The 14,413-nt window shown below is 36.6% G+C and overlaps 1 protein-coding gene across 1 annotated transcript in view; it reads right to left on the bottom strand.

The window, feature by feature from the left end:
• Positions 1-14,413, bottom strand: part of ESR1 (estrogen receptor 1) — a 161,132-nt gene that overhangs the window by 45,875 nt on the left and 100,844 nt on the right. Inside the window, exon 5 of the mRNA XM_058835083.1 lies at positions 5,385-5,720. Within this exon, the coding sequence (XP_058691066.1) occupies positions 5,385-5,720 (336 nt within the window). The remainder of the gene's footprint in view (positions 1-5,384; positions 5,721-14,413) is intronic.

Genomic DNA, 14,413 nt, shown 5'->3' with positions numbered 1-14,413 from the left:
TGAACTCACTGCATAAGCTTGTAATTTCTCTTACCATCTCAAGAGATTCTGCACCAAAAATGTTTTGTTGATTTCACTGAAAATGCCAGCTTCCTTTAGAAAATACAGTACTCCACATAAGACTAAACTAAATACACACTAAGTGAATAATAAAATACATTAATTCCTTTGACATAACAGCATTTCTGTAGAAAAGCAGAGTAACGATTTTGTTCATTTTATTAAAGACCATTCTGAATGTGGTACTATATCCCCAAGATGTTATGTAAGTCAAGAACATAACAAGCACATTTTTCAGGAATACGTGATTCAGAAATGAACATTCATCTACACTGATACCATGCCTACATGTGATTTTTAGTGATTTGTCACAATTAAATGGTAAAAGGCTCAATTTACATGTAAAGTATAGCCCATCACAATCTGTTTGCACCCACCTCATGTGCAGCTGCCAGCTATTCCAACTGGCTGGGGCATTCGAAAGGCACCATCAGTATCTGACAGAGGCCACCTGGGAGGACTGCAGCCTAAATCCCCATTAGGCCATCTAAAGAGTAAGGCATCTTGAACGTTTTTGTTTATGTCACAGGACATTGTACAAGATTTTTGTTCATTTAATCTGGCAAACCCATTTGTATTACTGGCCAAGGTTTTGAAAAAAAAAAAAAAAATTGAAACAAGCTTTTATGTACTTGGCATACCACGAATTGCATTGTTATTGGGGAACTTGGTTCTGACCTCAGACAAAAATCATGTTATATCTTGGTATTAAAGATATTTTTTGAGGTTACACATAAGAAGCTGTCACAAGTTCTTGTTTCCCCAGAAACTGATTAACACCTCCAAGTTTGCAGAGCCAGTTTAAGCAAGTTTGAACTGATGCTGAATTGGTTGCAATAAAGATTGACACCAGTTCTGACCTTCCCAATCAGCACATGTCTGCAAAGATACTCATCTCATTTTGAAGATTTTCCTCAGCATTTCTTTATAACAGATCTCTGCCTACATTATTTTACAGTCTATCACAAATTACATTGTATTACTCTATTTTGTAGAATAGTTTCACTTTTGTCCAATATATCTAATTAGCTGTTTCTTCTTCCAAGCCCAGCTATTCATATAATCAGAAAGACTGGCTGATCAGAAACTATTCTTTAAAGCCTACACAGCAACATAAACTCCAAAAAATGTCACTGAAAGTCTTTACATTTTTTTGTAAGCTGTATCTTCATTGCTTTTCTGTTCTGTTGATATAAATTCCTTCCTTCCTCAAAAAATGTAATCTTCCTGGATTTCAGTAAAGTTTTCAATAGTCTCTCACAGTATGCTTCTGGACAAAATATCCAGCACAAATCTGCTTTCATACTTTAGTTTAAAGATGAGTAATTACTTTTATCACTAGACGTTAATTTCATTGATCAACATTCAAAATCAAATATATGAAGATGTTCTTCCAAAAAAAGTATTCAGGCTTCACTAACCAATTTAGTTTTGGGGTTCGGGCACAGGCTAAAGTGTATGTGTGTGTTCAGGGGTTGTACAAAGGAATTGTTTAAATTACTTTGTAACGTCATGCAATAGGTGAGCACCTGGCTCATGGGTCGGGCACAAAGGGTTATGGGGCATGGGTGACATATGGCTGGTGACCTGTCACTTGTGGTATCCCACAGGGCTCTTCTCTTGGCTCTTCTACATCTTCATGAATTACTTAGACACAGGACTGGAAGGGGTACTGAGCAAGTTCACAGCCGATACAAAACTGGGAGCAGCTGCTGACTCCCTTGAGGGCAGGGAGGCCGTGCAGAGAGACCTCAACAAATTATAGGAGTGGGTAATCACCAACCATAAGAATTTCAACATGGGAAAATGCCAGATTCTGCACCTGGGATAGGGCAACCTTGATACCTTGAGAGACAGACTGGGGAATGAGATCCTGGAGAGCAGTGCCATGGAAAGGTACCTGGGGGTCCTGGTCCATGGCAAGTTGAACACGAGCCAGCAGTGCCCTGGCAGCCAGGAGGGCCAACCCTGTCCTGGGGGCCCATCAGGCACAGCATCAGAGCTGGGCAAGAGAGGGGATTGTCCTGCTCTGCTCTGAGCTGGGGCGGCCTCACCTCCAGTGCTGGGGGCAGTTTTGGGTATCACAATGTGACAACATTAAACTGTTAGAGAGCAGCCAAAGGAGGGCCATGAGGGGAAGGGCCAGGAGGGGAAGCTGCATGAAGAGTGGCTGAGGTCACTTGTTCAACCTGGAGGAGACTAAAAGAAGACTTCACTGCAGTTACAACTTCTTAGTGAGGCCAGAGGGGGGTCAGACACTGATCTTTCTCTGTGGTGACAGGGCCCAAGAGAATGGCCTAAAATTATGTCCAGAGAGGTTTAGGTTCATATTAGAAAAAGGTTCTTCACCAAGAAGGTGTTTGGGCACTGGAACATGCTCCCCAAGGAAGCAGTCACAGCATCAGCCTGAAAGAGTTCAACAAGAATTTGGACAATATTCCCAGGCACATGGTGTGACTCCTGGGGATGGTGCTGTGCAGGGCCAGGACTAGGACCCAATGGTCTTTGTGGGTCCCTACCAACATGGCATATCCTGTGATTCTGTGATCACTATGAAATGTGATTTTAACTCAGCCACTCAAATAGACTTTACTACTTGTTTTCCTACATCTGGCATATAGGTAAATTAACTTGCACAGTGTTTCCAAGGCTTGAAAAGTGTGTGTAGGGGAAGCTGATCCTGCAACTGCTTTTTTCCTATTGCTAAAAAAGACACCCACTTTTTAGGAAAAAAATATATTCTTACCCTTGATCCTGAAGCTTGAAACCCTAGCTGAAAAAATAACTGAGTGGATTTCCACAATGCTGTTGCACCAAATACTTAACAGAGAAAAGTAATTCAGTTCCCCTGTTCATGCCTAATACATAAAAAATCCTCTCTGATTAAGCTGTATAGTATAATTCCTAATAATAATGGAGTAGTCAATAGCAATGTACTGTGGGGGTGAAAATACAATTTATATTGTCATACATATTTCCTTTAATGTATATGCATTCTAGTTAAGTTCCAGCAAAAGGAAACTTTGGCAAGCAGAGACTTGGTCTTTGAAAGGTGATCAGTACTTCCAAAATTTAATGTCAGCAACTAGGTACACCCAACCTCTCCTAGGGACCAAATAAGAGATTAAAAAGATATATATTTAAGCACCTAGATCCAAATTTCTTAATTTCACAGGTCCCTACAGTTGTAGAGGTAGATAAACAATATGAGCTGAATTCTTTTAAACCATCTTTCTAAAACACTTTAATTTCTGCTTTTGTCCATGCATACTGTTCTCCAGGCCACAGCATCAAGAACCAGCTAGGTGTCCAGCACTTTCAGAACCCCCAAACTTTTTTTTTTCTTTCTGCCCTGCTTTTGGTATAATTGTTTTCCTTTGGTATAACTGTTTTTACAGTGCCTAATAGATCAAATTATGACTGGGAAAGGATTTTTGTTTTTTAATTCTAGCCAAAGTTCAACAGTACTACATAAAACCTCACCTGCTGGAGTACTGATTAATGGATATACATGGTCAAGTCACTGGGCTTGGTTTCTCCTTAGGAGCTATTTTGACAACTAAGGTAAATTTAAATGTAAAATATATTGGATAGACACAAACAGTTGATAATCTTATATAATTGATTTTCTGGTGTCAGACTCTTCCTTAAAATGTGAAGCTTATATTTGGTAAACCAGGAAATTTTTTGATCATTGCCAGTTTTAATCCTCTTGTGACCAGCACTTCTAGAGAGATTTCTGAATAAAAATCAGATCTTGATTCTCTGAAAATGTTACTTCATTTCTAAACATATTTCCATTAATTACACTCTCAAAATCAAAAGTTGTGGAAGAAGCCAAATGTTTCTAGTTGGACAACATAATTGTGTATATACAATTGTGGTATATTCATCTTAAATTTAAGTAATTTATTTTAACAGGCTGGGACTAATTATATCTCCAAAAATCCATAGAAAGGTAATTTGAATTTATCTTTTTTGATAGTGAATAGCTTTAACACTAGGTTTATTTTTCAAAACCATTTCTGTCATGGCATGATGCAAAACATACCTAAATTAACAGCAGAACAGCCCTTGACTTGAACAGACTGCAGATCAGGCTTCAACCACCGTGACTTTCTCAAGAATAAAATTCTCAAGTGATTTCTTACAAGACACGATGAGAAATGAAACACACACAGGTTCTCATTGATCACAGCTGGAGCCCACAAAGTGACATGTGAAAAGTGGCTGAAAGGGAACCCTTAAGGACTGGAAAAGACATGGTTATTGATTTACCAGGAACAGTCTTGCCAAGTTCAAATGAAGGAAAACAGAAAAATGGCATAACCTGGGTGTAATTCTTTTGAAGTAATGCACTATGTGAGTGAGAGCTGTGTTGGTCATCTCTAGCATCCCTTCCTAAAGCAACTACATAATTTTAATTAAATAAATGGCTACAGTAAAAACTTAAAAGATCAGAATTACGGTGAATTGTGAACTATAAATTACCATGTGTGCCAGTGTTTTTACCAAGGTAAAACTATGACATGTGCAATAAATGTCTTCCAAATTTTTAAATCTTAACTTATTAGGAGTATTTGTGTAGACTGAAACTTTGAAAGGTGATGAACTTTAACTACAAAACTGCTCTCTCATTTAATTTATATAGATTAATTGAACTACATGAATGAATATATAACATACAGTCAAAGAGAAACATATTTCCCACAATTCTGTAATTCCTTTTGGGAAATGAGGGAATTGTGGTGTACCAAAAAAAAATTTCATACTAAAACTGTTATTTTGGATTTGTTTTTCAAACCCAAAATTCAGGGAAAAAGCTGTAATTCACAGTCAAAACTATAACCTGGCAATTAAATAAATCATTGTAATACTTACGGGCTTAGTACTAATACTGAATTTATGGCTTAAATTACATACATGAGAGTAATCCTTTTCTAAGGGTATCAAAATACTTAACATAATTTGATTAGATCAAATTGACTAGATTTGACTGATAATCTCTTTCAACCTTTAATTTTGATCAGTTTTTTATGAAAAAAAAAAGTATTTGCAAATAAAAACCTGCCCAACATTCTAGAGTAGGGAAAATAACTTTTTTTGAATAACTCTTTCCTTAAAAGTTGCATATATTGCACTACAGCATTTTATTGACCAATATAACATAAAATGTGTTTAATGTTGTACATTTTGTTAATGTATTTATACTTAAATTAACAATTTGAATTAAATAAGTAGTCAGAAAATCAGTACATGGGTTTATTTTTTGTGTTTGTGATCTACAGGTTTTATAGTTGACCAGGGCTTTTTTTTTTCCTTACCTGGAACTCTCTTTGCCCAGTTGATCATGTGCACTAATTCTCTGTCTGCAAGGTTGGTCAACAGGGTCATCATAGAAGCTTCATTGAATGGTCTGTTTGGGTCATATTCAGAATAAACTAGGGGTGGCTCAGCTTCCAGCAAGGCACTGACCATCTGTTCTGCCGTCAGGGACAGGGCTGGGCTGTTCTTCTTGTTATGTTTAACCACCAGTGGACTTGTCCAAAGGGTGGGAGCTCGCAGCTCTGTCGAAGAAGCCTCCCCATTCCTGGAATCCTGCTCCTCTCTTTGGCGTTTTTGTTTCATCACTCGCCCACCTCTGCGGTCTTTCCGGATTCCTAGAGACACACAAGAATATAATGAGCTCCTTTCCTTGAACTTAAGTATTACATACACTTGGCTTCAGTCAACAGCAGATGCTTTTGATAGACCCAGGCAGCATTGATTCTTGATTTATTTTCTGAAGACTTCTTCAGGAATCTTACACCAGTAGTTGGACAGAAAGACTATTTTTTAAAGTACAGCGTCAGGAATAGTGCACTCCTCCCTAAAATTCAAATCAGTTGGGCTCACACAGAACTCTAGACTAGTGACACTGTACAGCTGCCTTAGCCCCACAAAAGGAAGTTGGTTATTGGGAATAAATAAATACTTTTTTATAGCCTGAAACTTCAAAGAATGTCCCAACCTCTAGCAGACCATTATTCAATAAATAATCAATGATAAATTAATGATGTTGGTGGGTCAGATGGATCACAGAAGTAGCTCTCAAAAACTATCTTTTTTGCTTAAGGTCACCAATTATTTGAATTAAACATCATCCTATTACTGAGCCTGTGATCTTCATAATTATATAAAAAATACTCAAGAAAATATCCATTATAAGATGAATTTATATAGCAATAAAGAATGCCATTTAAGTAGATAAACGTAAGTATGAGGAGAGATAATTGCGACCTCAGATTCTAACGTGGGAGACCTACTGTCTAAAGGCTGAAATAACCACAACAGAAACCATTATTGTCATTACTGCACATTTCTGCAATGTGCTTTGCACTGTATGACCCTGAACCTTAGGATATTATCAAGTCAGCCATACCAATTCAAACAACCCCTTGCTGTGGAACAAAATCTCCCTTTGTGGAAAGGTTACAAGAAAAATATAATGATAAAGGCCACGTGGACTCCAACCATAAAGGGCAGGTTAAGTCTGGCTCCAAGTGGAGGAGTAACAGGCATTTTGAGACTGAGTCAAAAACTGAAATGCATCATCAAGAGGAGGCAAGGGAGGACAACCAAGTAATAATGAAAGCACACAAGGAATTGAGATATGAGGAAAAGGCAGCTTATGATGAGGCTTATTCTGGAGTTCTCATGCAATAGGAAAAAGCAGCACTAGTCCCAGCTTGAAACACAAGAGAAGTATCTACAGAGAATAAATATGTAAACCATTTAAGAAATAGGGAAGAGACAACATTTGAAACCAAACCAAACCAAAACAAAAACACTTGCAAGAAATCAGTACAGGTCTTTCTAACAGTCAGGGAAAGGGAAACACAACATTTGCTCATCTCTCTTCACACCACAAAACTTCAAACCTTTAGAATTCCAGTCTTTGTTGGCAGCATTTTCATCTCAAGCTTTCAAATAAATGTTAGTCCTTTCCAGCCTCAAAGAAACAGGGAGAATCTTTAAATCTCTTTTCCTTTTTCTTCAACTATGGTGAGATTTTCATTGAATTAGCATTTGGAGATTAGGCATTTTATTTTTAATTCATTCAAAATCTGCTGGGCTTTGTGATTCTATTCCATTAATCTATTCAGATAAAGGGAGTTCAGTAAATCTTTCATCATTCCTATTACTTAACCTATCTACATTTTCCCATTGACTAAACTATTTCTAAGCCAAAACTCTCAAGTGTGTTGCTGTTTCCATTTTTCATTCAACAATGCCAATCTTTCCTAACAGTTTCTGTTAAGAGGAGGGGGTGAGATTCTTGCTATTCAGAAAAGCACAAATCTTATACTGGCAAATTGTCATTGTGGAGCTATTCTCAGTGGTAACTTCCTTGCAATACTTGATAGCAAGTACGCTCTATTTGTAACAGATATTTTTGTTACATGCTTTCTATCAATTTAACGTTTTTTGAATTAAAATTGCCCTGTGAAACAGGTAAATATAATTACATGAAAAAGCCCACACGGTTCACAGAAACTAAAGCATTTGTTAACTTTCTCATGTTCCAAGTTTTACAGCTAGAAATCATCTAGAAATTTTCTTTCAAAGAGAAACCATCCTTGGGGTCTGTGGTGTTAAACAGACTCATAAATAGATAGGCTGACATAATTCATAAACAAGAATTTGGGGTTAGAAAAATACTATTAAAACATCAGATAAATTTACAAAGTAAATAGAAGGCCAGAAATTACTGGGAAAGGAAGGGAGGACAGAACAACTTCATAAATCACAGAGTTTATTATCATGAGGCACACTACAGTGAACACTGCATGCGGTTCTGTTCTTCCCAAATTAAAAAGTTATAAAAATAAATGAAAAAGGGATAAGAGAAAAACAGATAAGGTGATTTGTAATGTGAAACAACTTTGGTGTAAGAAATATCTAAGTTGACTATGTCTGCTTGGCCTGCAAGCTAGATACAAGACTACAAAATCAGGAATAGCAAAAAGATGAATAAGATACAAAACACTAAAGCTTCTCTTCAAAGTCAAGAAGGTTTCAAATGAAAATACCCCATGCAAGAACCCTCAGAACTGACAAGAAGAGGTTCTTTTTCACACCATGGAGAAAGAAAACTGACAATGTGAATAAATTAGAAGGTGGTATAGTTAGAAAGCTGCAGGTGAAATGTGATAGAGAACAGAATTCATTAAAGGTTAATGAATATAAGTAGGGCAACTTCAGCACTAAGTCTCCATCACATGGATTACTGGAAGATCAGAGTTTTTTTGGGTTTGCTTTTTTTACTTAGTCCAGGCCTGCCTTACTAAGTAAAACAAAGATGTGCTGAGGATTTTACGTAACAGAGGAAAGGTGTCAAATGTAAGCATATTTAGCTGTTTACAAATAAACCAGATGTTAAATAAGAACAATAGTTTTATTTTTAATTCATCTGAAAGCCTACCACTGGCCTTTTTTCACCTTAGAACAAAAAAAGTGGTACATTAAGCAAAGCTGAACATAACCAGTTTGAAGGAGATGCCCCACAGAAATTTATTTTTCGAATTTTTATTTTGGGATTTGAAAAAAATCAACCAACCAACCATAGCAATTTTACTATTGGATTTTGTAGAGACTAAGTCTGAAAAAAAAGTCAGTAAGAGTATGCATTTCTTCTGCATCACATCACCAGCTTTTATGATCACAGACAGAAAGGTCTCTGAACCTGCATAATTACCATATTCATCAGAGATTTGTAGAACTTACTACTAACTCTTTACCTAAGCCCTAGATGGACAAGCAACAAACTTATTCATTTTCTTGGACTAAACAGGAGTGAGTATCTCTCTGAAAAATGCAAGTGCTCTCAAATCTCCTTCAACTTAATCAAATTTTATCTCTGTTAAAAAGAGATAATAGTGATGCACAGTCACTAAGTCCAAAAAAGGCAACTCTATCAAACCACAGTTTCCTTGCCAAAAGTGCAATTATTCTGTAAGGATTTTTTAAATATATGAATGCATCAATTTTAATTCAACAGTCCAGCCAATAAAGGGATCTTAATTGTCAAGCGTTATGAAAAACAATATTCTAGCAAAAATTGAAGTACTATGCATTTTGTAAGAGCTCTAAAACAATTTCCACTTCAGTTTTAAAGCTGCAAGAGCCAAGATTTTCAAAGGCAGCTTTATAAAGCTTCATATGTAAATTCAGTCAGACTTTTGGACATGGAGACAGGTTTCAAAACTGCAAAGTAATTATATATAATCAAAAATCATTAGACCCTGATCAGCAATAAAATTGCATATGGACAATAAAAGTGCATATGACAGTCCCATGGCAGGGGAGTTGGAACTAATGATCTTTAACATCCTTTCTGTCTCAAGGTTCTATGAGCATATGCTTGTGAAAGAAATGTTAATTCTTATGAAATATTTCCCTAGTGTTTTCCCACATGTCATTAAAACAAAACTAAAAATAAATCCCAGATCATTAAAACAAAAGATCCAAAATTAAAAATGCACTGAATGAGCATCGGATCTCAGCCATACAACAACCATTTTTTTCCTACCTATTGCTAATAACAAAGCTCCACTTTTATAACTTCAGTATTATTTAAAGTATTCAAGAATATTTAGAGGAAGGAAATGAGGAGACCAATTAGAATCACATTTTCTCAGCTGTGTGTGAACTATAGAATCATGCATTTTAGATTTGAAGATACAGGTATAATATCAAATTTTATTCAAGCTAAATATATTCCCTGTGAACTGGTTTATATAGCATTTTTCAATGTCTTTCTTGTTAGAAATTTGGTCAGTCAACAACAGTTTGTTGCCACATGGGGTTTCCTTGGTTGTTTTTTTTTTTGCTTGTTTGTGTTCATTGTTTTTGTTTGGTTTGTTTTTTTCTTTTTGGTTTTTTTTTTCCCGTTTAAGAAGACAACATAAAAGATGGATCTATGACTGGGTTTGAAAACAGTGATGAGAAAATGGTTTACCAGCTAACTTTGCAGCCTGGAACAACCTTTGAACCTAAGGCTCTTTGTCCACACTTCTGGTCCTTGTCAGCAGACCCCAGACTAGAGAGATTTGACGCTTTTATAAACAGGCACAATCTTGTAGCATTAACAGCCTATAATTTTGTCAGTTTGTCAAGAGTGTTTCAAATGTGCTTGGAAACATCTTCTCTTCTAAACAATGTTGTTGCCCTTCAAGACCAACCTACCTCATTGGCATCCTGTTGAAAATTGCCAGAGAGAAAGAATCTCTGTTTTAGAGAGGAAGAATCTCTAGTGTTTTGTAAAACAAACCCTGCTTGGCAATAAAAGACAAAATGTATGTGGTAAGAAAAAGATACTATAAATAAGAAGGTATCTGTCAGAGAGGCAAAGTCAATTGCCCCGCTGATGATCAGAGCGTTAAGAGGGAATGCACAGAAAAGTCCATGGCAGAGATGCCACAAAAATCCTTTACACCAGTGTTTGCAAAGGAAGAAAACAGGTTTTCCTACGACATAAACTTGCCTTTCTGAAACTGAAACGGGGTTTGAAGAGGCCAGAAATTGAAAAGCCTCTCTTCAAATGCCCAAGTATGGGAAGGATTTACTAAACAGTTAGTGGAAGTCCTCTGGGGCTGAGTGCAGGCCCACTTTGGTGTCATTGCTCCTGTAAGCCAAAGCAAGGGACTACAAAAGTAGAACAGTGTGAACAAGCCAACAGTTCCCTTACAGACACAAATGTCTAAGCACAACTGGCTTTAGAGTTCGAAGGGCAGAGGCAAGAAAAGCAGCTGTCTTATAGCCTCTTATGGCAATTTCTCTTCACAGGTAGGCCTCATTAGGCACACCTCTACTGAATTCAATAGCTTGATAATGCTTCATTATCAATATATAAAATAAAATAAAACAGAAATAAAACAGAATCCTACAGCTTCCTTTAAAACATAAGGTCACTCTAGCTGCTGTACCTAAGTAGAAGTCAGTAATATAATTTCATTCTTGATAGATTTGTAATGGATGCAGATTGCTGAAGCTATGACTGCAATGTAGGCTCTAATATTGTAACACATCTCAGTGTGATGGTCCTTCCAAGGTCATTTTAAAGACTTTTGAGATTTTTGGGAACTTTTCTGCTTGAATCTCTCTATATAAATATATTATTTGCTCACAGAAAAGTAACACCACTTTCTAAATTCAAATTTTATAGTCTAATAAATACTTCTTTTGAATACAATTCAGACAATCATCCCCTTATTTCATTCCCATTTCTCTTTCGGAAAATGAAACAGTGATGTAAATTGTGCTGAAAACCCAGGTGGGTTAACAATTAGTTTAAATGAGAAACATTGTCTGAAATCTTCTAAAAAGATTAATCAGAATTTAATGTCTGATCTCAAACAGACCTGCCCCAAGTGACAATGCTTAACAGCCTGGTTTCTGACAAGGATATATAGACATTCAGGACTATAAATAAGTAACAGATTTGTTTTCAGTCTGTGCACCTGGATGTTACAGTCTTTTCGACTCCTGAGTGCTGTACATCTATTTATGTTTTTTTCAAAAAATATCTCTTATCCTTTTCTAAACTGGGGCTTATTTCTCCTCTATAATCAGGACCCCCTTCTATTGGAGACAGAGGGAGAGAGAAGTCACAGTATGGGGCTTAGATTCAGATATTCTCGTTCAACTCCTGGCTCTGCTATTAGCTTGCTCATTGACCAAGTCACACGACGTATCTCAGTGCCTCAGAACTCCTACTAACTAAAATGTAGATCATTAAACTGGTCTTCCATGTAAAGCTTTAAAGACCTGGTGACAAAAAATAGCTGTTAATAAGAAGGCAAATGTCATTTGGGGTCTCTAATGACTATTCATAATGCACAGTTTGAGAACCAATGATCTATTAATTAAAGATGAAGGTGCAAGACATGATTCACCCTAATCTGTATTTTTGTATTCAATCTTTGGCAGTCATAGCACATGTTTTAAAGAGCATCTTAGGACATGGAGAAGTGAAACAAGAGAAGTTCAATTAATCCATCATTCAAATTAATCCCTTTCAGTGCCGACACTCCTAATAAACTCATACCAAGTTTTGGTTACAGTAGTATGGCAACTGCCCCATTTCTAGACAATATTTACAATGAGCCTTTAGATATTTCAGGGATCACATTAAGGCCTTTAGAGGAACTTTCTCTACCTTTACATCAACCATGATTTGGGAAAGCCAGTCACCTTAGCACAATGAGTCCATTGGTATAAATCTCAAAGACAACAAGAAATTTTAATTGCTACATTTTAGAAATTACTTAAGTTAATTTAGCATTGGAGGTATTTGGCCTGATACCAGGACTGAGTGCTAGAACTGAACTGTAAATGTCTAACCAAGAGAAGAACAATCATACAATCACAGAATCATAGACTGCTTTGGGTTGGAGAGGATCTTAAAGATCATCTAGTTCCAACCTCCTTGCCATGGGCAAAGACACCTTTCATCAGACTAGGCTGCTCAGAGCCCCATCCAAGCTGGCATTGAACACTTCCAGGGATGGGGCAAAGTCTCTGAGCAACCTGCTCCATGTCTCTCTCCACCACCTTCAGAGAAAAGAATCTTCCTAATAATCTCATCCAAACCTACCCTCTTCCAGTTTGAAGCCATTAGAACTTGTCCTACCACTAAATTATTTTGGAAAAATCCCTCTTGAGCTCTCTTATAGCTCTAGTACTCTAGAAATTACTCAAGTAATGAAAAAAGTATGAAAAGGCCAAAAAGCCAGTGTAAACAAATATACAACTATAATCAGCTTTACAATCTCAAACAAGTGTTCAAGAGCTAAACATTAAAAATTTTACATATCCAGTTATGGCACATAACCAAGCATAAGACAATTTGTCCCATTTTATCCTATTTCCACCTGACTGCAAAGGATCTTAACCATGTATAAATTAATTGTTGAATCTGCTTTGAGCAGATGGCTCAACAAAAGACCTCTTAGACTTCCTTCTTGCACAGATCATTTTATGAAGTGGCATAGGAAGATAAATCATTTCTGGCAAAGGTGTTCACAACAATGATCTCTCTTTCTAATTTTGGGGGCAGAACACAGGAATATTGTATTTTGAGACAATTTTATGGCAGTGATCCCCTTCGCATGTGGGCAAAGAGGAGAGAAAAAAATTCACTAAAAAATCTGATTTCATTTCCACCTTATTTTCCCAGAAAACTGCTGTAAACTCACAAAACTTTGCTTCAAATGTTCATGAGTACATGATTTCAGCCCAACAATTACAACTTGAAAGAGTACATTTCCTCATACATTTATCAGGCCCCACCTACACAGTTATTTGGCTTAGTACAGAACAGTATGTCTAATAAATATCACTGAGGTTCTCCTTGAACAAACCAGAATCATTTCACATCCACAATCCATTTTCCTTCATTCACTAATGTCTCTTTTTAATATAGTAGTTCATTAAAAGATAATTACATGAAAATGTAGAAGACCTTGAGCCTGTCCAGTGGTTGCATCAGACATCAATTTACTTCTACTTTGAGAATGATTTTAATAACTCTCTAGCCTTTTTGCATGAATAAATATAGAATTCAGCGAGGAAGCATAGCTCTTTCCATTTAAAGATGAAAATCAGCAAGGTCCTTCTCTGAGAGCATGAAATATTTGGGTTTTTCCATTTTCCCTGTAAAAATTTATCTTAAATTTCAGCCAGACTGTTGCACCCAGACTGGCTTAGAGGTGGGTAGCTATTTCTAAAGAATGTAACAGAAAAACTGAAGCCTAGAGACTCCAATCTCTAGAGTTAATAAAAGTTTCTACAGTCAAATGGCATGTGATTTTAGCACTCTGTTAACAGCAAGCAGAGAGTTTCACTCCCTGGGCTGTATAGCAGTAATTTCTGAAGCATTCTCAGACAATTTTTGAAGGTGACATTGAAGGATGTAGGCTTCAAATGTGCAGTAACAGTGTAATTTCATTATCACAACAAACAGTACATAGAATCTTCTCTCTACAACCTGAGATTTCAGGCTGTTCAAAGAAATAAATACCCCATGTCACATACATAATCACCATCTGAATCTAGCACATGAGCACTCAGATCTTTGATGGCCACATTTCCTATGATTTGATGTTAGGAAGCCATCAGCACTCAACAATTGAAAGAATTATGTAGCTGTCAGGGTAGTTAAATATGGACTATCAGGTAAATAATGGGTTTTTCTTTAGGTGTCCGGCATTTAGCATTATGGCAATTTTTTGCCATAGCCACGAATTCCTCTAGCACCCTGTTGCTCTGATCCCACACAGCACTTAATGATAAATCTGTCTTGTCACACATT

This window comes from Poecile atricapillus, chromosome 3, assembly GCF_030490865.1.
Source record: "Poecile atricapillus isolate bPoeAtr1 chromosome 3, bPoeAtr1.hap1, whole genome shotgun sequence".
Taxonomy (NCBI): domain Eukaryota; kingdom Metazoa; phylum Chordata; class Aves; order Passeriformes; family Paridae; genus Poecile; species Poecile atricapillus.
Note: the sequence above shows the minus strand (reverse complement) of the source record. Positions and strands in the feature narration are given on the sequence as shown.